Source organism: Notolepis coatsorum (assembly GCF_963971535.1).
Source record: "Notolepis coatsorum genome assembly, chromosome: 3".
NCBI classification, from domain to species: Eukaryota; Metazoa; Chordata; class Actinopteri; order Aulopiformes; family Paralepididae; genus Notolepis; species Notolepis coatsorum.
The window spans coordinates 64,147,639-64,172,075 of record NC_140167.1 but is presented as its reverse complement, the minus strand read 5'-3'; the positions used below and the strand labels follow the sequence as shown (position 1 = coordinate 64,172,075).

Below are 24,437 nucleotides of genomic sequence, written 5' to 3'. Positions count from 1 at the left end.
CATTCAGGTGCATCATCAAAACCCCTATACTCCAGCAGCATAAAATAAAACAGAACCAACCATTGAATCATAGAGTTGTGTAAATGTTGAAAACCCAAGGTCAGTGCACATTTTCATTATAACTGTATGTGGCAACAGTGAAACCTATGTTCAGAATAGTCATTCGTATACATGATCTCATTATATAGGAACCTCCAGTGAATAAAATATTAGTGAAATTAAACTATTACTCATTTAGCTGGGGACCCCCTAGAGGACCCCTGGGACCCCACTTTGAGAACCACTGACCTACACTGTAAAAAAATTAATGTTTTTTCACGGGAAATTCACTGTATTATTTTACAGATTACTTTTGTTTTTCTACTTTAACGTGTAAATGCCATAAAAATACAGTAAATTACCTTTTATCAAAATATTAACCATTAAATAAAGGTTGTAATCTGTAAATGTATTTGATCTTACTGTAATTTGACAGTAAGTATTTGGCTTCCAGACATTTACCGTTTTCTTGCAGCTTTTTTTCTTACAGTGTAGCCTACTCTGTTGTCAGGGGGGGGGGGGGGTAGCCTGAAAGCCAATCTTTCTCACAAAAACAATAGGTGTACTCCTAGTATAACACTAGTGCTATACACTGCTGTATTATACCACCCGTTGACTAACAGCTACTACTATTCCAGTGCATGGGTTGAATAGGGAAAGTGGGTTTAATGATTCCCTTTGAAAGAGGTGGGAAATCTGGTTGAGGAGGTGGGTATAGCCTGCCCAGTCATCACTCTAGTAATCAGGTCGATTACCCATCAACCTTCTATGGCCAGAGGTGGGTAAAGCCATCACTTGTCTTGACTAAAGCCACAGGCAAAGCAGATTCTCGAAGCTCAGCTCAGGTCCATCGATACATCAAGGCTGCTGACCAAGCAAGCACTATCTGCAGCAGTAGCTGGACTGCCCTGCATGCATATCGTAGTACTGACAGTCTGACACTGACACATAACGTCATAGGCTACTATGCAAGCAAACCCCGTTTCGCAAACACGCACCTGTCATTTCTAGGGCCATCATCACACACGGGGCGGCAGATGACTTGATTCACCCAGAGGCATACACCGCTGTTGTATCAATTCATGCTCCAGATATCATCATCACCAGTAGCCGATATAACTGAAATGAATCATCTAATCTATCCTGAGATGAATAATCGCGAGAGATGAGGTAAACCAACTCAAGGGGGTTGTGTTGTTTGAAGAAGAGCTAAATGTAACGTCTTACCTTTAAATCCGTAAAAGGGTAGCCTTGCTGCTAACGATGAACGTGAAGATGCTCCAAGAAGATGGGATGAATGGTGCCGCTGCTCTCTCACACAGCAGGGCTGTTGCGTCTCTGCTTACAGCTCAAGGTCTCCCCCTGCCGGACACAACGTGTCACTGAGGGTACTGGGTACCACTCCGCACGTCGAAGTTCATTCTGCCATCATCATCATCATCATCATCATCATCATCATCATCATCATCATCTTTGCTAAATAAAATCTCTTATAAAACCAGACTCGTGGTGTGCTAGTAAAAATACCTGTTATGTGTATGTACATATCGGAGATACGCCCACCGCAACAATTAAAATGTGTACAATGTAGTTTTTACGTCAAATGTATATACTCCCTTTTCTGGACTCTTTTTGTATCACAAACAGCACTGTATTTGCAAATCTGGTATGTCATAAATGTATAGATGTAGCAGTACTGTCTATCTGTATGTCATATATGTCATATGTCCTGATGAATTGAAAATGGGGGACCCTGATGTAAACAAGACGAAAGTCTTTCTCTGGTCTGCATTCCCTTAACAATTGTGTGTATTGAGCTGTACTGTATTGTACCCATTCTGCAATCTGTTAATAAAGTTTTCAATCAATCAATCACATTCATGTGGAGAATAAAATATGAATGTATGACCTTACAAAGATGGCCGCCGTAAATGGACAGAAGGTCCTAAAGTGAAATGGGCATCTATTGAGAAGCCTGAAACAATGACACCGATTTTTCAGTTTATATAATTCTACACGCTTAAAAAAAACACATTGTTACATTATTGCTGGATGTGTAAAAAAATCTAAAAGAATTGCCCTCGTCGTTGTGACATCATTATATAGGAGTGTTGTGATCCGACGCCGGCGGTGCAGCAGCGGGTCTTGCGGTCGGAGAAAAAGCGCCAAGTTCTGCTCGCAACGCTGGTGTTGTTCTGATCAAAATACCGATTTAAAAATGGCATTTATGGCTGGAAAATAATTGTTAACGTGCGTCTGAGATTAATCATTAATGCGTGAATGAATCTGAAAAGAAAACAAGGGTTTTTTATGCGATTCTACGAGCTGGTAAGGAACTGTTACAAACGACATGTTGTCTTTTTTCCCCTTCCTCCTCCTCCCACTGCGTTGCCGCGCACCGACACACCGTGTACTTTCAACTGTTCCAACTGTTTGCTCACGTTGTATACCTTATTATTATTAAAACACCTAACGTTGTTCTGTGTCGACCTAATGTAACGGTAACGTTGGCCACGGCCCGCGAGATGAATGAAAACACGAAAAGGGTTCAATCGTAACGTTAGCTTAACGTTTGGTATAGCATCCCGTGTTATGTAACGTGTATGTTGTCGCTTTCAGTCGTTAATAGCTCGGGCACACGTAAACCTGACAAGTTACACACATCATCTCCTTCCAGTTGTGCACATTAACGCGAATAACGTGCGGTTTAACTTGAAAACGAGCAATTCCCGTCGATTTGTAACATCTGTGTCTTTTCACTTTTCTGCCAGTGAGGGGCGCTGCTGTTGCTGAAATATCACCATTGACTGTGTAGTCAGTCAGGGGGAACTTCAGCTATTCCAAGATGCCAGGTCTGCAAGGTGAACATGTTGTGGCGGCTTTGGGAAGCCCCATTAAGAAGAGTAAAATGTCCCTGAAGTTCTTCCAGAAGAAAGAAACTAAACGTGCTTTGGATTTCTCCGAGCCACCACCGGAGGATCCTAAAACGGCCATCGAGGACTTGGAGGAGCCCCCTGCAAGGTGGACACACTTGGATGTCAGATATTTTATATACAAAAAAATATATATATCCATTCAATATCCCTTTTAATCTTTGATTGTTTGTGTTTTTCTGTCCATTGTGTCTCAGCGGTGACCAGGTGGTTCCTGGCCCCGCCCTGTGTCCGACCTCCCCTGGTCTTGTCCCGGCCGGCGAGAAGAGAGAGGCTCTGGTACCATTTGTCGGCCTCAACAACCTCGGAAACACCTGCTATCTCAACAGCATCCTACAGGTAGCGATGTCCATTAGGGCATTTTAATCCAAATGCTTCGAAGCTTCAAACGCTGCCATAGTGGTAGATATCTAAATCACTTATTTGCATGCTTTATTATTATTATTTTTTTAATCATTGTTTTTCTATCCTTCTGCATGAACTGTTTAAATGGTAAATGGTGCATTTATATAACCGCTTTTATCCAAAGCGCTTTACAATTTGTTCCTCACATTCAAACATTCACTCACCCATTCACACACCGATGGCGGAGGCAACCATGCAAGGTGCCAACCTGCTAATCGGGAGCAATTAGGGGTTAAGTGTCTTGCTCAAGGACACTTCAACACACTGCCTGGGAGGAGTGGGAATCGAACTGGGAACCTCTGGATTACCAGACGACTACTCTACCTCCCAAGCCACTGATGTTGTTTACATTGTAGATAGGGGTGCACCGATATGAAAATTGGCCACCGATACCGATACCGATTGTTCAACTAACACAATCGGCCGATACCGATACCGATACCGATAATTGTGGCAAAAAATAAGTATTTTTATTTTTTTTTAATTTTTTTTTAATTTTTTTTTTTTTTTTTTTAATGAAACTACTGTATATTTGTATGTGTGTTTGTATTTGTAGGCCTCTTTACTTACTTAAAAAAGGAAACATCAAGAAATATGTTTATGGTATCACTGATCCCTCTCCCAGTATCGTCTGGCGGCCTGCAGAGGGATACTATTTTCTCAACCAGAGCTTTCAACCAATGCAATGGAACCATTCTGGCGGCCTGCAGCGGGATACTATTCTCTCAACCAGAGCTTTCAACCAATGCAATGGAACCATTTTGATTGACAGTCGATTCGGCCAATTACGCCACACCGCTAGCACCCACCTCCTGCTTACCACCAAGCGTTTATTCATTTTTCTACTTCGGGGCATGCCGCCATTGATCTGCTTGCGAGAATGCGAGTCAAACTTAGAACCACAACAAGCTAATACGTTAGCTGCCCGGCAGTGCCCGCCGACCAGCGCGCTCCACAGGATGGCCAAACGAGACACAATGATTTTACTGCAACAAATTTTATAATAAAACAAAGCCTTTCTATACATTTGTCTGGTTGAAAACTTTATTAACAGATTGCAGAATGTGTAGTTGGGTACGGAATGAGCAACGGAATGTAACCGAGCTATGCACGGCTTGCTTGCTATCTTCGGGTAAATACTATGCTGATGTAATTGAACGTGTAACTAACTATAATAACGTTAATGCCACAAAACGAATGTTTGTGTCATTTTAACAGCAGATACTTTCTTAAATGCCATCCTCCCGACAGAGCGGTGTTGATGGGGAGCTCTGATGGATTCGCTTGGTTGTGTTATTATTAACATTGAACAGCTAACCGAAAGCTAGGGTTAACTAATGTTAAAGGTTTAGCCATAACGTTACGTTGGCTAAAGTTGGGGCTATTCTTAATCCAGTAATAATGGCTGCAGACCTGCAAGCAAAGTACAGCAAGTTGGCAAAGGAGTATTCCAACGTAAATCACATTTTCACCAGTAACGTTAGTCTTCTGCCTCCCGGCTATGAACGGACTCGGAGTAATGCCTTGCTGCTATGGGTAATAATAATATGCTGATGTTATTGTCCGTGTAACACTAACTATATAACGTTAATGCCACAAAACGAATGCCTTGTTAATCATAAATAGTAACTTTGATGCAGTAGCTTGTGTGTGTGTGGGGGGGACGGCGGGCGTTGTGCAGGTAGGTCGCGAGTGAATTTTTTTTTTTTGCCTTTTGACGCTACACAAATGGATGGTTAGTTATCGGCGACTGCTATCGGCACATTTGAGCTTATCGGCCGATAGGCCGATAGCAGTCAACAAGGCACTTATCGGCCGATACCGATACCCGACCGATATATCGGTGCACCCCTAATTGTAGACATCATACCCCTGTTCATGTCTGAAGGTGTCTGTGTCTGTTCATGCATGCAGGTGTATATGTTTCTGTTGTTCATGTCTGAAAGTGTATCTGCTGTCTGTGTCTGAATGTGTTTGTGTGTCTGCTGTTCATGTCTGAAGGTGTTTGTGTGTCTGTTCATGTCTGAAGGTGTTTGTGTGTCTGTTGTTCATGTCTGAATGTGTTTGTGTGTCTGCTGTTCATGTCTGAAGGTGTTTGTGTGTCTGTTGTTCATGTCTGAAGGTGTTTGTGTGTCTGCTGTTCATGTCTGAATGTGTTTGTGTCTGTTCATGTCTGAAGGTGTTTGTGTGCCTGTTGTTCATGTCTGAATGTGTTTGTCTGTTGTTCATGTCTGAATGTGTTTGTGTGTCTGGTGTTCATGTCTGAAGATGTTTGTGTGTCTGTTGTTCATGTCTGAAGATGTTTGTGTGTCTGTTGTTCATGTCTGAAGATGTTTGTGTGTCTGTTGCTCATGTCTGAAGATGTGTGTCTGTTGCTCATGTCTGAAGATGTTTGTGTGTCTGTTGCTCATGTCTGAAGGTGTGTGTCTGTTGCTCATGTCTGAAGATGTTTGTGTGTCTGTTGCTCATGTCTGAAGGTGTGTGTCTGTTGCTCATGTCTGAAGATGTGTGTGTGTGTGTCTGTTGCTCATGTCTGAAGATGTGTGTGTGTGTCTGTTGCTCATGTCTGAAGGTGTTTGTGTGTCTGTTGCTCATGTCTGAAGATGTGTGTCTGTTGTTCGTGTCTGAAGGTGTTTGTGTGTCAAGATTCAAGAGGTGTATTACTATTTATCACATACATACCAAGGCATACAGTGAAATGCAGTCTGTTGCTCATGTCTGAAAGTGTTTGTGTCTGTTGTTTGCTGCTCCAGGTGCTGTACTACTGTCCAGGGCTGAGGGATGGCATCAAGAAACTGTACGACCAACAGTCCAAAAGACAAGACAAGCCAAGACCAGAACAACCTGTTAAAAGTGATGAGGAGGTCTGTATAATTATCTTGAGACATTTCCACATTGTTACACATGGGAGTTGACCCCAGAAGATGTTTTTGGCAGGAATGGAAAAGCCTTTAAAACTATGTCTTTAATGTTTTGTGATGCTCAAAGCATAAGATGATCTCTACTCAGCATGTGGTGCATAATTGACACAATACATGTTATATTTGTCTTTATATGATTAGACTGCAGCTAAAAATGAGGGAGTGGGAAAAGTTACATATTCAAACATTGCATTCATTCATCCCATCAATTATTAATGTACATGAATCGACAAACCTTTTGTTAATTTATCCGTTAATTAATTTAACATGCATTTAAATCACAAATCAACAAACCTTTTATTAATTTATCCTTAATGTACATTTAATCATGAAGTATGATCTAAGGTTATTTTCATCCCTCAACAGACAGAGGATTTAGAGGAGTCCTTACCGGCGCATATGCAGCTGTTGGAGAGCTTCAACAATCTGATAGCATCAGTGGAGCATCTCCAGTCCAGCTTCCTGCTCAGCCCTGGTAAATACAGTGATGGAGAGCTGGCCACCCCCCCACGCAGACTACTACAGACACTCAGGTAACCTAACACGTCAGCCCTGCACTTACAGATTATTGTTGGCATTAGAACTGGAATCTGTCCCGGGTGCTGGACTATGGACTCCCACTAGGGCTGTCAAAATTGCCCAAAAATGAAGTTTGATTATTCCGTATAAAAAAAAAAGATGATGATGTGATGTGAAATTGGCCACTACGCTCTCTCTCCATCCATCTACCTTATACCTGCACAACATACACATACAGCGATCATCCATGATTTACAGTAACACTGTTCTTCATTTTTTGTCTGCAAGAAAAATCCGTACTTCTTGAGGGGCGAGACATGGCAAATACACACAGCTGCCAGGTGGAAAACTCGATCAGAGTTAAAAAGAAATATATATATTTGCCAATGCGTCGCCTACCGGCCCGTAGTTTGAGAGCCGCTGTTCTACAGCAATGGCCCTCCAGCATCCATGTGTGGTTGTGTGTTCTCATAATGCATGTGTACTACATGTGCACCCTTGTTTGTATATATATATATATTATGCACCTCTGATATTATGTCTATTTTATTCTGCTCTCACTGTGTGGTTTACAGACAGCTAAACCCCATGTACAAGGGCTATCTCCAGCACGATGCCCAGGAGGTGCTGCAGTGTATTCTGGGATACATCCAGGAGGCCTGCGACACCATCAAGAAGGAGCAGGGTGATGGCGATGATGATGATGACGATGCTGTCATTGAGGTCAAACCAGATGCCAGTGGAACCACGGTGGCCAAATCTCTCTCTGAGGACGAGGGGCAAACCAGCGGCAAGAGGAAGAGCGACACGGAGGTGGGAAATGCCAAGAAAAAGCCCAAATCCGTCAAATGGAAGAAGAATCCCCCTGAGGACGACGGCGGGAAGAGACCTTTCACCCGCTCCAAGAGGAAGTCCTCCGGTGACATCACTCTGGACAGAGCCAAAGACAACGAGAAGGAAGAAAAAGAGGAGGAGGAGGAGGAGGAGGGGGAGAAGAAACGGTGCGCGGGGGGAGAGGAAGAGGAAGGAGAGGGGGAGATTGAGGGGAAATGTGGGAAGGAGGGCAAGAGAAAGAAGAGAGCCAAGCTGGGCTGGTTGAGACCCTCTGGGAAGCAGCCCAGCATCTTCTCCAAGTTCCGCAGCATGGGGAGGATCAGCTCCATCACCGGCACTAAGAGCCACGGCAGACCGGACCAGGGGAACGGAGCGAAGGACCACGGGCCGGCTCGGGGCGGGAAAACTGCTGCGCCGGACGCGGCCGAGGACAAGACACCGGCCAAGAGTCAAGGTACGAGACTAGAGGCTTATATCCACATCATCCTGTCCCGTTCACGATAAGCCATCATTATCCTAATTGACCCATCTCAAACCCTGTCCGCTTCTCTTGATCCTCATTCCTCACATCACACAACTGTTACGTCTGAGGGAAGACATGGCTGTGGCTGGAGGATCAAGAAAAGAGGGTGGTGCTTGAGATGGGTCACTTGTGAGAAACCTGAATTCTTTACCTGGGATGTACTGCTATTGGCCAGACACTGGGGCATCTACACACTGTATCCCGTTCACTGTTGCTTTTTTGCTGTCTGCGTGTGCTCAGTTTCCTCAATAATGTAGAGAATGATTGGTGGTAGGGATGGGCGTGAGTAATCGATTACTCAGACAAGTACCCACCGTTTCAACTGAGCCAGAGTGGTTTTTGAGGGTGCTCAATTTCTCTTTTTCTTTTTTTGGTTACCACCAAATACATCCACAAAAAGTGCCTGTTTGTGCCAATGAAACAAAACTTGCTTAGAAATCTTGCATGACTGCAGGAAGCTGTGGAACATGGATAATACACTTAATGTTACAGCGAAAACGTAAAACGTAGTGTTATCTAAAAGATCAAAACATCGATACGTGTTTTTCTTGTGCATTTCCAAATTGTGCCAGCAACTTTGCGTAGCGCTCATAGACCATTGATACGGACATGCTGTTCCATGAGCGGAGAGATCTGCTCCAGACAGTGGAGGTAATGCAGACCTCACCTGCTGCCAATCTGCGCACATTTTGTGTACCAACCACTAGAGCTGCCGCGGTTACCGCATTACCGCGGTATCGCTGTTACATCACGCCCACCGCAGAGTTTAGCTGAATACCGCATCACCACTGTTTTTTTTATAATAATACTCTCAACCAAAGCAATCCAACGGAACAATTTTGATTGACAGTCGATTCTGCCAATTATGTCACACCGCTTGCACCCACCTCTGCTGTTACCACCAATCGGCAAGCGCTTATTCGTTTTTTACTTCCTGAATGTCAGCCATTGATCAGAGCTCACAACAAAGCTAATAACGTTAGCTCTCCGCCGGAGTGGACTACCATCGCTCCTCAGGAGTACTAAACGAGGCATAATGATTTTACTGCAACGAATGTTATAATAAAAGCCCTTCGTTCTATACACTTGTCTGATTGAAAACTTTATTAACAGACCGCAGAATGGGCACAACTCAGCCTTGCTATGGTCCGGTAAATACGCTGATGTCATTGAACGTGTAACTAGCAAATTTGTGCGGTAAGGAAAACATCAATACCGCGGCAGCCCTACCAACCACGCAATTCTTGGTCAAAATACACAGGTACGAATGCCAGCTGAAACTACGCAAATGTGGAAAAAAAGTTATTACAGAAAACAATCAATCAATACAAAACAATACCTTACATGTATTCGGTATTTAAATTACATCCCTCTTCTTGTGCTTCTGTAACATCTCGGAAACTCGACTCAATCGAGTTCGGCTGGGGATGAGAGTAGCCCCTCCCCAACCCAAATCTTCACTCACAAACGTCCACTGATGCAGTAAGTTAACGTTAGGCTACTTTATCATCGACTGAGGCGTACATTGTTCTGGTAAAATGGGGAGTAATAATGAAGCACAAAAAATTTAAACCAGGCGACCGATAGAATGTTATCACGTCCATTGTTATGAATTAGACTTAGAGAACCCACACAGCAGGAGATTTTCGAACGACAATCGCGCAGAAAGTTCTGTCACCTGGCTAAATATCGCCTCAATCCTATTTCTTTTTTAGGCAGACAGGCGACACAGCAAGGACAATGAAGAAATAACATGACTTGTCTTCTACTGGTGTATCATTTGTAATATAAATTCCTACATTCATTGATCAATAACCTATGTATTATTACCATGCTATTTATGTAAATGATTAATTAACTAAGTTAGTTATTAATTTATATGCTTAATATAGCCTACCTTAACGAATTTGTGTATCGATGGTATACTCATCAATCGACAATCATGACATTGCATTACTGCTGATTAGCATGCCATTCAGGTTAACTGGTGGGGGGGGGGGGGGATTCTCACTTTTTTTGGCTGCCTGTAGACCATCGCTGTACGAATAGGAAGAGCCGTAGCGTGTCGTGCTAACCCTTCCAGAAGCTTTGTGGTCCGGCCTTGAACTTTCCATAAATCCATTTAGGTAGTTAGATCCAGCACTGAATGCATTTTGTGATTATGATACATTTTCAACAACGACAACAACTAGTTAGTTATTTCCTGGTTGATTCAGGACGTGATGTCACACGAATGCCAGGTTCGCTCAGCCAATAGACAATCACAGTTTTATTACTGTGAACGTATACTTTTAGCCAGTTGTAAACGGTCCTGAGCGGTCGTGTGTGTTGTTGGGCACTAAACGATTGTTGTTGGGCGACAGCTGATCGCATTGCCAGGCAACGTCGCTCGCCTTCCGTCTGCTTTGGACTTTAAGGCTACGGCGTGATAAACTGATGCTAACGTAGCAAATAATTCCTATTATTGCAGCCAGTCACCCGACCAGCCTTGTAGGTAGATAGTCATCATGATGTCTGATGACGACGAGAATACTGATGGGGGGAGAGAGAGAGAGCAGCATTGACGTTACTAAAAAGAAGCGAGTGCATGCGTCACAAAAGTTCCTCACAAAATATCAGGAGCAATGGCCGTGTCTCCGCCCCTTAACACTATCAGTGCCGGCCTTGTTTACCTTTTTACCCCGTTGAATGCCATCATCCACTTCAATGTTAGCATTAAAAACGCATAATGTATGTTTTAAATTATGGCTATGTGTAGTGATGCACCGATGTGAAAATTATGGCCGATACCGATAACCGATATTAATATTGCTGTTCTGGCCGATACCGATATTTACCGATGTCGATATCTCTGTATAGAAAACACTTTTTTATGATAATCAAATAAAGAGCTATTTTCCAAAACGCATTTTTTTTTTTTTTTTTTTTTTTACTTTTTTTTACTTACTTCTGTAACTTATTTTCAGAAATGACAGATATTTTGAAACTATTTAAGGCCAAAACATGTAAAAAGAAAAGAAAAGGATAAAAAAAAAAAATTATATCGGCCCTATCTTGATATCGGACCGATACCGATGTGTAAAAAAACTGCCATATCGGCCGATATATCGTGCATCACTAGCTATGCGTCTAATCTGCCCGTCGCTTATCAATGACTTGTTTGCAGTCAACATTGTCAAAACGGATTGTTTTTTAATCGGTTCATATCCTTTTTATAGCATTTCGAAAAGCTATCGTTCTCGAAAATTTCCGGAAAATGTAAAGATTCCCCCATAAACAGCATTTATTGGAATATTCTCGAATACACTAGACACGTTGTCATTTGTCTGCCTATTTATGAATCGTTTTCAAATAAACGCTAGATTATCGATAGTATATGTGTACTTATGCACGCTATAGAGGCGGGCTGAAAAATCTATTATCCATTTCCTCAAGATCACACACACACGGCACATGCTGATATCTCAGTGAATACAGGTCTGATTATCCTAAAACTAGTAACATAGACTCCTTACCTTAGATCAGATGTTCTCCAAAAAGATTATTCCAATTCCTGATCGCCATTCCAAATATTGATCGCGTTTATTGATTGATTATTGGCTGCTGTAAATATATATTCCAGGCTGCTTTCCAACTCGCGATCGGATCCCTCATCATCAGACGGCTCGCCAGCACAATGGAGCCAGTTGGCCACCCCCACAGGGATCTCCCAGTATAATCGACTGACCTGCAGTTACACAGGGATAGACGATAGGGGGCGGTTTTTTCCCATCTGAGCTCCTAGAGGGTCTGCTGTACCAACGGGAGACTCGGTTGATGAAATATGAATTCAGATCGCTAATAAAAAAATCAAACGACAATACACGTCGTCGGCACTCAACGGGGGGCATGATAAGGCGGACACGTCGTCGGCATTCAAAGTGTTAAAGATGCAAAGATTCATAATTGACAATGTTTTACATCGCAACACAAGTTTCTTGAAATACTTGACAATGAAAACATATTTTACAATATAGAAAAATTAAACAAAATGGTTTTATGCAGGTGTACTCATTAACCGTTGACTGATGCTGTACTTGATTTACATTTTAATGTAGTAATTAAATTATTTTCACTTATGATTATCAGTTTAAGCACACATCATATAATGGAAATATGGTGGGGGGGGTGACCGTGTGCAAAGCGAAGTGGTGCGAAAGTGCATGAGCATTACACTACTATTGTGGTACTCAAATATTTCCCCAAGGTTGGCACTGGCAGGTCTGGTAATGTAATTATTACAAATGGTAACTGACTGTTTTAACTGACAATACACATTAAGCATCGGTATATTGCTGTGCATTGTTATGTCCACGGAGCAAGACGTAATAAAATTGGTAGCGTGTGAGTGTGACTGTGCAATATCTCGTTATTGCTGCTGCCACACACTTTAAGATACGTTCTAAAAATATATTTGAACCCAGGACATTGCAATCGCGCAGTATGCATGTTAATGTGGTGCGCCACCAGGGCCCCCAACACCTAACGTAACATTAGATACCCATACACACTAGTCTGGAAGCCAGCACGCACACACAATACACACCTGTAGGCCTACATTACAACGTAGGCTTCACAGTGGAGAGTCACAACAAAGCCAAAAGAGTTACAAATTATCTCTTTCACTGACCAACTCCACACGTGAACAAGTCGGACCCAATACTATAATTGGAAATTAGGGTGACTAATTGTAATTTTGAGAATAAATAAAGGTTGATGATGATAATGTTACTAACACATGACCACGGCAGTGTCCACTCGCATGATGACGATAGAAATTGAAACGTCATGTCTAAATAGAGATCACTCCAAAAAAGCCCTGCCTGGATCGATGTGCAGTTTATTGTTTGGTCCCATGCTAATACTTAGCAGTAGAGGTTTCAAGTTTCTTTATTAGTTGTCATACAGAAATACAGGATACTTTGTATGAAATGCTTCTTTCTGTTTTGCTCCCGAGAGTGTGCTAGGTAAAAAGTAGATAATTATAAAAAGTATATTAAGTATAAAATAGAAAGTAAAGTACTTAAACAAGTGTAAACAAGACAAAAACATGTACAATATACAATGCAGAGTAGTTGCAATACAATATAAATGGGATGAGGTAGCTTGTGGTGCAATATACAATACAGTATAAATGGGATGAGGTTTATACTGGTAAGGTGCAAGGCATGGTTATGTGCAATGAGTTGCCAATAATATATAAATATAAAGTGTGTAAAGTGGGTGCTACAGTGAGCTGTCCATTTTAAAGTGAGTGTGTACGTGAGTGTGTTTGATGGTTTGTTACATAGTGTGAATTGTCATTGAGCATCCTGATGGCCTGGGGATAGAAGCTCTTTCTGAGTCTCGGTGCTTGCCATGAGACTCCGGTATCGCTTGCCTGACCGCAGCAGTTCAAAGAGGCAGTTGTTTGGGTCGACCGGTTAATCAACGCAGATGGGACGTTTTTAAATATCTGCAGAACGTGATAGTGGCCGACCAGTCATTGTAATGTCATTGTGTACCCTTGAGATCATTTATATTTAAATTCAAGTTAACTTTATAGAAGACAGTTTTATTTGTACATTATGAGCTTGATTAATTGATTGAATTGAAACCTTTTATTTATTCTGAAAATTAACATTGAGGCTTTACCCTCATTTGCAATATCGTAGAGATTACAAGTTCAAACAGTTCAAGTACATGTAAAAAAGGGGGAAAAAATCAATTTACAAAAATAGGACAAAAACTAAGAGGTAGGGAGGTTTGTGATCATGTTTTTAAATTGTCCAGAGGATAGTGGGGTATTGATTTTTAGTGCGAGTTGAAGATAATTCCACGAAGCTGGTGCATCAAAACAAAAGGCAGACTTACCAAGTTTAGACTGAACTTGTGGGACCTTATTAAGTGTGAGCCAATAGCTTTAGAAGGTCAGACAATCTAGCATCATTGTGATATACTAGCAATTTTCCATCAATGGCCTTAAAGATAAACCGATACCAATGCCTATTTTGTCTTATCACCTTATCATACAGGATGCAATGATGATAAGGTTGTTGGTTATCTTATGGCATTATTAATGCATTACTTGGACTGAATATATCTGCTGCTCTGCTGAAAGCATGCCATTTCTGTCTTGCTAGTAGCAAGCATGACCTTGGCTTGCACAACTATGGCCATATCAGATCATGTGATGGCCACTTTGACTTTTGATGAAAATATCTGTACGTGTGATCAACTCCTCATAATCTAAACAACTGTTAAACATTAGGCCATAGACACAGACTTTGGTAACTATGCAACACTGTACCGAACACAATTAACCACCAACCTGGTTGTGTGGCAATAAAGGTATCTTGTAGCCATCAATGTGCGACACGACAGACTTATTCAGTTTTTCAATGTAACGTTAGGCTACATCCATCCTGGGGTAAATACAGCAAGGCTGACGAGTGGCATCCAAGTCATATCTGACCCGTTTTAATTTCTCCCACACGAAAAGTTATTTCTCAAATATATAACGCAGGCAGACTGGAATGGATTAGGAAACTGTGTTCACCGTTGGGCTACTTAGCAATTTGTTTTTTTCTCTTCCAAATAATCCAGCCATGTAACTATCCATTCATGAAATGAAACTGCACACTTACCCCGGGAATATCCATCACGAACATTAATGGTTCGTAAAAGTGGCCTATAACAATGTAATGTTAACACAGGGCCGTGCAACAGAAGTAACGACAGGCGACAGCCAACATGACGTTAGTACCACCTCTCCATGAGGAACACAACCAAGACACAACAGAAGTAACGACAGCCAACATGACGTTAGTACCACCTCTCCATGAGGAACACAACCAGGCCTAACAAAATTAATAGTTGGTTTCAGGTTGGTTGTCAGTTTGGCCATGGGTAGGTAGGGAATTTATTTTATTTTATTTTTTTATTTTATTCTTTCCCACGGCGACTATGGATAGGGAATTTCTTTATTTAATTAAAATGTTCACAACAACATGGATGCATGTACTCTGCCAGCATGTTTAATATCCATAATACTAAATGTTTGACTAAGATTTCTATGAAACTTTATTCCAAAAAAAAAAAAAATCGGATTTTTTTTCTTTTTTTTTTTTTTTTATATAATTTTTTTTAAAACTCATAAAATATATTGGGTCGCACCTAAATCGGCAGGGTCGGTCGGCAACCTGAAACCAACTATTAATTTTGTTAGGCCCCAAGACACAACAGAAGTAACGACAGCCAACATGACGTTAGTACCACCTCTCCATGAGGAACACAACCAAGACACAACAGAAGTAACGACAGCCAACATGACGTTAGTACCACCTCTCCATGAGGAACACAACCAAGACACAACAGAAGTAACGACAGCCGACATGACGTTAGTACCACCTCTCCATGAGGAACACAACAGAAGTAACGACAGCCAACATGACGTTAGTACCACCTCTCCATGAGGAACACAACCAAGACGCAACAGAAGTAACGACAGCCAACATGACGTTAGTACCACCTCTCCATGAGGAACACAACCAAGACACAACAGAAGTAACGACAGCCGACATGACGTTAGTACCACCTCTCCATGAGGAACACAACCAAGACACAACAGGTCAAGTCAACCTCTGGCCGGGGTTTTTCAAAATAAGAGATTCTGCACAATTCTAAAACATAAAGAAGATATTGAAAAAGCTTTAATTCGGGGAGCCCAAGTGGCGAACCATGTAACGCGTCGCGAAGCGGCCGATACCCGGACCCGGCGTCCTTTGCCGAATGTCTCCCCCCCCCCCCGCTTGGTCTATTTTTTTTAAAGCTTTAATTTGCATGTTTAAAACGACAAATTAATCAATTAAACAGTTATCCAGTTTTGAATAAAGTCAAATATTTTCGACAGTATCCAAAAGAAAATTATATATATATAAATGTATATATCGGCCATTAAAAATCCACTATAGGGAGGTGTAGTCTTCTGACGTCACTGGTTGTTCCACCCGTATAGGGATTCATCATTGGGAAAATGGATTATCGGCTATTGTAACAATTCTGCCGCATGAACATTGGCGAGCTTTCCACCACTAACATTATTGTTTAAGCATTTTTGGTTGAAATAAAGGTAGTTATAAGGTTTTTAATTTGTCGTAAAAAAAGAACTACATTTACCAGTAGGCAACCTGTTCAGTGCTGTCGCCTGATCCACGTCACGGCCAGCTGATACCAAGCTAGCTAGCGCTAGCTAACGTTAACCTTACAGTACCTCGCTAAACGTACTAGACGTTAGCAATGTCTACTGTCGTTAACCATTTTAAATCGGGGCATGTAGAGGCGTTTCGGGACCGAGTAAAATGTGCAGGTCCTCTTCTCAGACCTGTGCACTGCATGCATCATGCCGGCTAGCAACGTCACGGCCGGCTGATACCACGATAGCTAACTAACGTTACAAGTTCCCTGGCAGAATACTTTGTCTGTGAGGACAAAAGTAAATAAGAACAATATATAACGCTGTATAGCATATTCTCTAAAAAGTATACAAAGAGGAGATAACTATTTTAAATCGGGGCATGTAGAGCCCGCCGTAAAAACAATAACGTTATAAACTATACAATATGTACAACGAAACAATGATATATAGTAAAAAAAAATATATATATATAATAATTAAATAAAGAATACAAATAATAATAACGTTACTACACCTACTACCACAACGTTACTGTTTCTTCACATTGCTTGCTGTCCTGTGATTATTATCCTCTGGTCCCTTTTCAAAATAAAAGTATCAAACGATACCATTGTCACTCTCAATCCATATCGTCCCATTTTAGTATTGCCATGTATCGTGTCACAATATATTGTTACACCCATAATATTTATGTACGTGTGTAACAAGGTTGCAAGGTCATGAATACTGTGCCGCAATGTACTTAAAACACAAAATATGCATTTCAATTGTTTCCAAAGACTCAAATGTTAAGTGGAAATTAGTTTGAGTGTTTTTATTAAAAAAAGAAAAAAGAATAATAATAAATCTGTGTTGCTTGATTCGGCCCATTGAGTGTTGTTAATTGTCTCTTGTTCCTCCAGGTTGTGATGATGGGTTGGATCTGATGGAGAGGCTCTTCCAGGGTCGTCTGGTGCTGAGGACACGCTGTCTGGAGTGTGAGAACTACACAGAGAGGAGGGAGGACTTCCAGGACATCAGTGTCCCTGTCCAGGAGGATCAACCCTGCAGCCCAGAGATTCTCCCTGAGAGTGAGGAGCATAGTACTACATACTACTGTTACTAGGATTACTATGACCACTATTACTACCATGACTACTAATACTCTACTAATACTCATGCCCACACACAAAATAAGTACCACACACTAGTCTGTCAAACAATAACAAGCAAACAGCAATATGGCAGACATCACTGTCTTTAGAGGTTCAGTGTTGTGCTAGCTTATTGGCAACATGCTCCAAAGCACGTAAGTTAATGGTCCTCTTGTATTCATTTAGAGCAGGGGTCCCCAAACTTTTTCCTGTGAGGGCCACATAACTTTTCCCTTTTCTGGTGGGGGCCGGGGTCAGTTTGTAACAGAAAAAGTGTGACGATCACAGGGGTGCCTAAACGTAAACATTTATTGTTTTCCAGAAAGCCACACATAACCAAATATTAATAACCCTTTCCGGGATCTTCACAGAAAAAAAAGTCAGGAAATAAATAATAACACTATTAACACTTTTGAGTGCCAACGACGAGAATTCTCGTTATTTCATGCCAACCGCTCAGTGCCAACGACGAGAAATCTCGTTATTAATATTTTTTTTCTTTTTAGCGATTCTTTTAGTGAGTATAAAGTAGTAACTTTATAATAATAATAATAATAATAATAATAATAATAAGAAGAAGAAGAAGAAGCAGAAAGGGTCGGGGGGGGGGGGGGGGGGTAACCACCGGGCGCTACCAGCCTACCACCCCTGCCCGCGACACCGAGTGAACGGCACTCGACCAGAGGGGAGACTTTGAATCCGTGTTTCACTTTCAATAACGAATGCGTGCTTGCCGAATCCCAAACAATATTCATGCTGCAAAGTCATCCTCTAAAGATAGACATTTAGACTAGAGGCAGGCTATATGCTATAAAGAGTAGACAAAATTAAAAATGCTTTCAAACTTTTTTTATTTATTTTTATTTATTTATTTTTTGTGGTAATCAGCTTAATTGCGGTAGGAAATATTTCTCAAATTTGTGCGGTAAGGAAAAAATCAATACCGCGGCAGCCCTACATACAGGCATGTTATCTAGCCTCAGACCAGAATTGCTGCAACCCCTCGCCACACATTACAATATCCAACTACTGCCAGAGGAGATCACAGTTGCAAAGTGTTTCCTGGCCAGGACAGGCAGAGATGCAGTCCCTACTATCCAATGTGTCTTTTCCCTCCTGGATGATAATAATAATAATGCATTTAATTTATAAGGCGCCTTTCAGGACACAAAAAAAAATCGGTGAATGAAAAAATTATAGGATCAAATGAAAACGACTACTTACTAAAAAGGGATGTTTAAAAAGTACTAACAAAAATATCAAACACTAACAAACATTCAGCACAGACAATGGGGATGCTGCCATCTTAAAAAAAATAATAAGAAAAAAAAATTTAAAGAATCTTTGAATTTTTTTTAAGCTAGGGGGCCGGGCCAAATGTGGAGGCGGGCCGGATCCGGCCTGCGCGCCGTAGTTTGGGGACCACTGATTTAGAGTATTCCATGTTAATAGCATGTGAATGGGTGCATTGCATGTTTCCCCTGAAAATCTTACCAATAGTACCTTCTTTTTTTTTAAAGAGCATCTAAACACCACAAAATAAATCCATTGAGAGACTGCCATCTAATGGTTGAATGCATACTATTGCTATCTTGTTGCCAGGTGATGTAGGTATCTGTCAATTCAATGTGTGATGATCTCACCTGGCAGGGCATGACAAGGAACACATGTGCTCCTAAATGAAAATATTATATATTACATATACTTTTTCTTTAGGGTTGGGTATCGTTTTGATTTGATTGATTCCTTTTGTGCATATTGAAACCAGTTCTTGTAATATTTTTTTTATAATATTTTTGGTGAGGGAGAAAATTAAATATCAAGAACCAAAACTATTCTACCTTTCATACTTGGCAGATTTAGGCTCTAGTCAGTAAATTATTAATCATGACATGAAGATATCTTTTTCTCCTAACCTGCTGTAACTTAGCCTTTAGTTTTTGCCATCCATTTCTGATGCATTATGACAGGAATATATCAAAGAGGCATATTCAATTAATTAATATAGCTGTGGATTATAATCTATTTTGCTGAGCTATTACCTAAGCTATTACCAGAGATCTCACCTCCTTTCTCTCTCTCTCTCTCCCTCATCCAGTCTCTCCAGACCCCAAGCCAGAGCTGAAGACCCTGAAATGGGCCATCTCCCAGTTTGCTTCAGTGGAACGCATTGTAGGGGAAGACAAGTACTTCTGTGAGACCTGCCACCACTACGCCGAGGCTGAGAGGAGCCTTCTGTTTGACAAGACGCCTGAAGTCATCACCATCCACCTCAAATGCTTCTCCGCTAACGGCTTAGAGTGAGTAGCCACTGTTGACCGAAGCCTTCCCTTTTGACATATTGGAGGCATAGTTCACACTTTTTAATGCATACCACCATAGTGTTTAGGTTTTAATTTTGGTCTCTACAAAACAAGTGTAATATAAATACATGTTTACTTATTTAGTCTACATAGCCTACAGCATTTGTTGCCCTGGGATCTGCTGTAATCACAAGCATATCTACTATATTTTTTAGTCTTGTATATTGTTTTCTATTACCCTGCCCCCCCCCCCCCCCTCTCCCCTGTGCTGCTATGACCCCAGGATTAAATATCCATCTTATCTTATCGGTTACAATGGACAAAAGGACACATCACTGTTGGTCATAGATAATCACTTTTATTTTGTTTTTCTTTCCCCCAGGCTAGACCCGTACGCAGGCCTGTCCAAGGTGAACACCCCCCTGCAGACTCCTCTTACTCTGTCCCTGGATGAGTGGTGCACACGGCCCACGCCCACCGGGGGGCGACAATACCAGCTCTTCGCCGTGGTCATGCACAGCGGCGTCACCATCAGCAGCGGCCATTACACCACCTACATCCGCATGTCTGACCTGAGAGACACAAGACTGTGGCCACAGGACAAGAAGGAGGGAGAGGAGGAGGAGGAGGAGGACAAGAAAAAGAAGGAGGAAGGGGAGGGAGAGGGAAGTAGGGCCTCTGAGTCCAAAGAGGAAGTGCTGGACTACGACGACGGAGAGGTCTCCTTTAGTCTGAGGGGGAAGCGAAACGGCGGAGTGGACCCCGGCTCAGGACCCAGCGGCAAGACTGGGTCCAAGAAGACGTCTGAGGGGGTGGGGCTCCTGGGGGGTCAGAGGAGCGTGTTGAGTTATGACATCAGCGGTAAACAGCCGGACAAAGCGACCAGCAGCGGGTCAACGACAGAGGGTTCGAGAAGACGCCGCACCATCGGGGGCCTGGGGAACGGGCTGAAGAAGGAGCCCGGGGCTGGGAAGGTGTCTGAGGCTGGATCTGGGGTGAAGGCGGAGGGGGACCAGGCCGCTGGATGCAGTGGCCCAGTGGCCTCGGAGCAGCAGGCCCTCGGCGGCCTGTTGGAGTACGAGGGCAAGTGGCTGCTGTTTGACGACTCCGAGGTGCGTTTGTTTGAGGAGCAGGATTTCCTCAGAGCCTGCTCTCCGGAGACCTGCTCCACGTCCACACCTTACCTGCTGTTTTACAGAAGAATACCCCATCCGGACCACTGAACTCCATGCCAGAGCTGCTGCCAGACCTTTGGGTGCGTTAGTTTTGACCAGGCTTTTCTTTTTTCTTCTTTTTTTCTGCTTAAACTGAACTAGTTGAATGCAGCCCGGGCTCTTCACAGGATGATTTGACCTCCCCGGCCATCATATTATACAGCCCTATACTATACCAGGGACACTTGTTTTGCGCTTGGCCTCGGGCTCGTTACAAACACGCTATTCCTCTTGTAATGTGGGGACCCGGCTCAACAAGTGCTGATATGCTAGACAGGCGAGTCTTTCTACTGGTGTCTCAAAGCCTTGTTTTTATAACCAACTCCTTTGAAACGTGTCTTCTGTTGGAGGCATTCTGCCTGGACCTGGGGACACCGAGCCACACTGACTGCCCTCCATTTGACCTTTTTGTTGCTGGGAAGCGGCCTTTAGTACTCGTCCTGGTTCTGTTTTGGCGGTGTGATTTATACCCGAAGAGAACATCTGATTGTGCCCCATGTGTCCCTGACCTGATCACATCTCTTCACTGCTGTTTCAATAGATCTCGGTTATAAGCGGTAAAACGGCTAATCTTCTGTATGTGTGGTGATCCAGCCTTTTTTTTTTATTTTTTTTTTTATGTGTGTGTTTTTGCTGTCTTGTTATTGCTGGGGGAGAGTATGTTAGCCACTGCAGAAGGGGTGGGAAATGGACACCAGCCACCGGGCCGAATGCTGGTAATATTTGGCTGATTGCAGGTAGGTTTGTCACTTCCACCACGGACTCAGCGGGTGTTGGTGACATCTATGGCTGACCTGTTGCGTTCAGATGTCAGTTGCAGCCAGAGACCTTTTCTGTTCATGTAGTATCCCACCCAGACTGCAGATCTACATCCGGGTGGGAGATTTAACACCTTGTTTAGCTCATTTCCTTTCCCGATGTGCAGGAACATTCTGGGTCCCTCTGTGCAGCAGCACTTAAATGGAGAGCATTTAACTAATAACATCTTCTGTTTGCACACCAGCTAGACAGTTGACTGAGTATTTTCAGACTCATTGTAAATAGGGGTTAATTATCAGAGGCTCTGATGCCTCTGATGAGCAGTTAATTTGAGTAATATTTTCCTTTTTGTTTTAGTTTGTTTATTTTTATTTTTTAAAGCAGCAGCAGCAGCTTCTGACTCATCCATTCCATTCCCATGCAGGGGGGACTAGCTACATGTAAGTATGGATGTAAGCTGTATGGAAGTGACAAATTGTTTTTGACAAAGCCAGTTCTCTAGGTACATCTGCTTACCCATAAACACTTTGCCTTCGCTTGTCAACCGCTCCACTGAATGTCTCCCTTGCACTGATCCTTGTTTTTTTTGTCATAAATATGTATGTAGTATAAGAACATTTATTCTCGTACATCTTTCAAGGCTGAAATTCACGCCATCTATGCAGGAGAGAGAAATGTTTGTCACTAATAAGTAACCCAATAGTTCAGTCCACAAAATTGTACAAGTCGGTTATTTAATACACATAAGCTCTGCCGTTTTTGGATTGGATTTGCAAATTTTTGCATATTGCTCAATACCTCTAGATGTTTTATAATATAAAGCTGCTTGACACAGGAATCTGAAGGTGGGCCTGTTGTGTGGCACAGATCCAGTCTTAAGCCGTGTTTCCATCAACATATTGTTATGCAGATTTAAGTATTGCATTAGAAAATTTAATGGTAACCTCTAAATGTTTTAAAAATTCCTCAAATTTTATGCTCACTTGGGAGTGTTTTTGGAAATTGCGGTAAATGGGGGTGAAAATCACCAGAGGCCCCAGAGCACCATACTAGACACAATGTTGTAATATTACCATTTTTCAACTGCAAATTATGTCCCCAATGGAAAACTAACATCCGCAATAAAAAAATATATATACATTTGTTTTATTTAAGAGAACGTTTGTCTATTCACCTCATTCCAATATTTCCTATTGCAGTCAAATGTGATTGTGCAGGGGAATAATGCAAAATCAAATTAATAAATATATATTATTTTTATACTTGACATCACTATCGCTATAATTTCGGCACACAAAATATTGCTGTAGCGATTTATTTTTCCCTACCCCTAAATATGCAATGGAAACTCATGTATCGAATACATAATGATCTATAGGATAAAGTCTTCAATGGCTTCCATTGCAGAAAAATACTTAACTGACTTTAAACGTTCTGAAATGATGCAGCAGAAGGCTGTCTGTAAATGATCCGCCACAACTTCCCCAGAACTGTCTGCTGCGCTGCTGCTGCTGGCGAGGCGGGACTAACACATCATTGGGAGCAGCCATATTAACCATGCCTATATCTCATGGCCAAACACCAGCTGGTTTGTGCGACAGAATATTGGCTGCATTTCTTTGTCTCATATTATCTGACACGAGAAGACCTGCCCATTACTATCGATTCTAAAGAGCTTCGTTTTTTTTCACTGGATGATTTGTTTTCTGCCGTTGCTACATTCCGTGTTCAGGTAGAAAGTTCATTTAGCCTCAACCCAATTCATGGAAACTGACCTCATTTGCATTTTCTTCTTTGCAACATTTAAAATGTTTGCATAAATGCGCATGATATTTTAATGGAACCACGGCAATAGTGTCTAGTTGGGGAGAAATCAGAAACGATCAAGATTTTCCTTGTTTAGAAGTCACGAAACCAAGAACAAACTGCCAGTGTCGTATTAAATATGGATTGTTGCCAAGGTAACATTGTAAATGGTTTGAAATCAACTAAATATTTTTTTGCAATATTTGCCATGTTGCCATACTAGCTGAGACATGTATCCAGAAGTGATATATTTCATGCAGGTCCATATTTAATACGACACAGACACATTTGCAGTGAAAACATCTTTCATTTATTGGGAACTGAAGGCGTTTTAACTGGATATGAAGTGGATGTGTGGGAACTCCTTGTTTGTCAACCATCAGTTTGCTTGATTTATAAAACCGAAAGTATAATTAGTATGTGCTACAAAACTGGTTAAATAAAAATAAAAAAATATGTTCCGTTTCTGTGTAAATGCAGCTTTGCTATTTGAGAATATAGATTATAGGAGATGACACATTTGGTTTAATTGTATATCTGTCCACTTGGTATTGCTACTCTCAGGTTGTGTTGGTGTGTAGACCGTCTATATACGGCATCAGGGAATTATCAGGGTTTGAGTCAGTTCACTTGTCTTTGAATTTGGTGCATTAAATTTGGAAATTGAAACTGCTAATCATTTTGTAATGATTTTGTTCATTCTCAATTAATTTTGTTTTTATAGCTCATATAAAAGAAACATTTTATATTAATTTGTTTGCCTTTGAGGCAAAGATCTGATCTTTTTTGTTTGGCAGGCATTACGATACTGGGTCTGAACCACAAAGTAAAAA

General features: G+C 41.7%; 1 protein-coding gene across 1 annotated transcript; it reads left to right on the top strand.

Annotated features, from left to right (window-relative positions):
• Positions 1 to 2,198: 2,198 nt before the first annotated feature.
• On the top strand, positions 2,199 to 24,229 carry usp1 (ubiquitin specific peptidase 1). The gene is made up of 9 exons (XM_084309525.1): positions 2,199 to 2,367; positions 2,811 to 3,060; positions 3,170 to 3,311; positions 6,131 to 6,241; positions 6,665 to 6,831; positions 7,393 to 8,105; positions 17,292 to 17,459; positions 19,621 to 19,822; positions 20,208 to 24,229. Exons 2-9 carry the CDS (start codon positions 2,885 to 2,887, stop codon positions 21,046 to 21,048), a joined length of 2,520 nt encoding a protein of 839 aa, XP_084165651.1. The 5' UTR covers positions 2,199 to 2,367; positions 2,811 to 2,884; the 3' UTR covers positions 21,049 to 24,229.
• The last annotated feature ends 208 nt before the right edge of the window (positions 24,230 to 24,437 follow it).

What these genes read in the sequence shown, in the direction of transcription:
- usp1 (XM_084309525.1), top strand. Translation starts at nt 2,885, where the DNA reads ATGCCAGGTCTGCAAGGTGAACATGTTGTGGCGGCTTTGGGAAGCCCC. An exon ending in TTGGAGGAGCCCCCTGCAAG is followed by an intron (nt 3,061 to 3,169) that starts GTGGACACACTT and finishes ATTGTGTCTCAG; the next exon opens with CGGTGACCAGGTGGTTCCTG. An exon ending in TTCTCCGCTAACGGCTTAGA is followed by an intron (nt 19,823 to 20,207) that starts GTGAGTAGCCAC and finishes TCTTTCCCCCAG; the next exon opens with GCTAGACCCGTACGCAGGCC.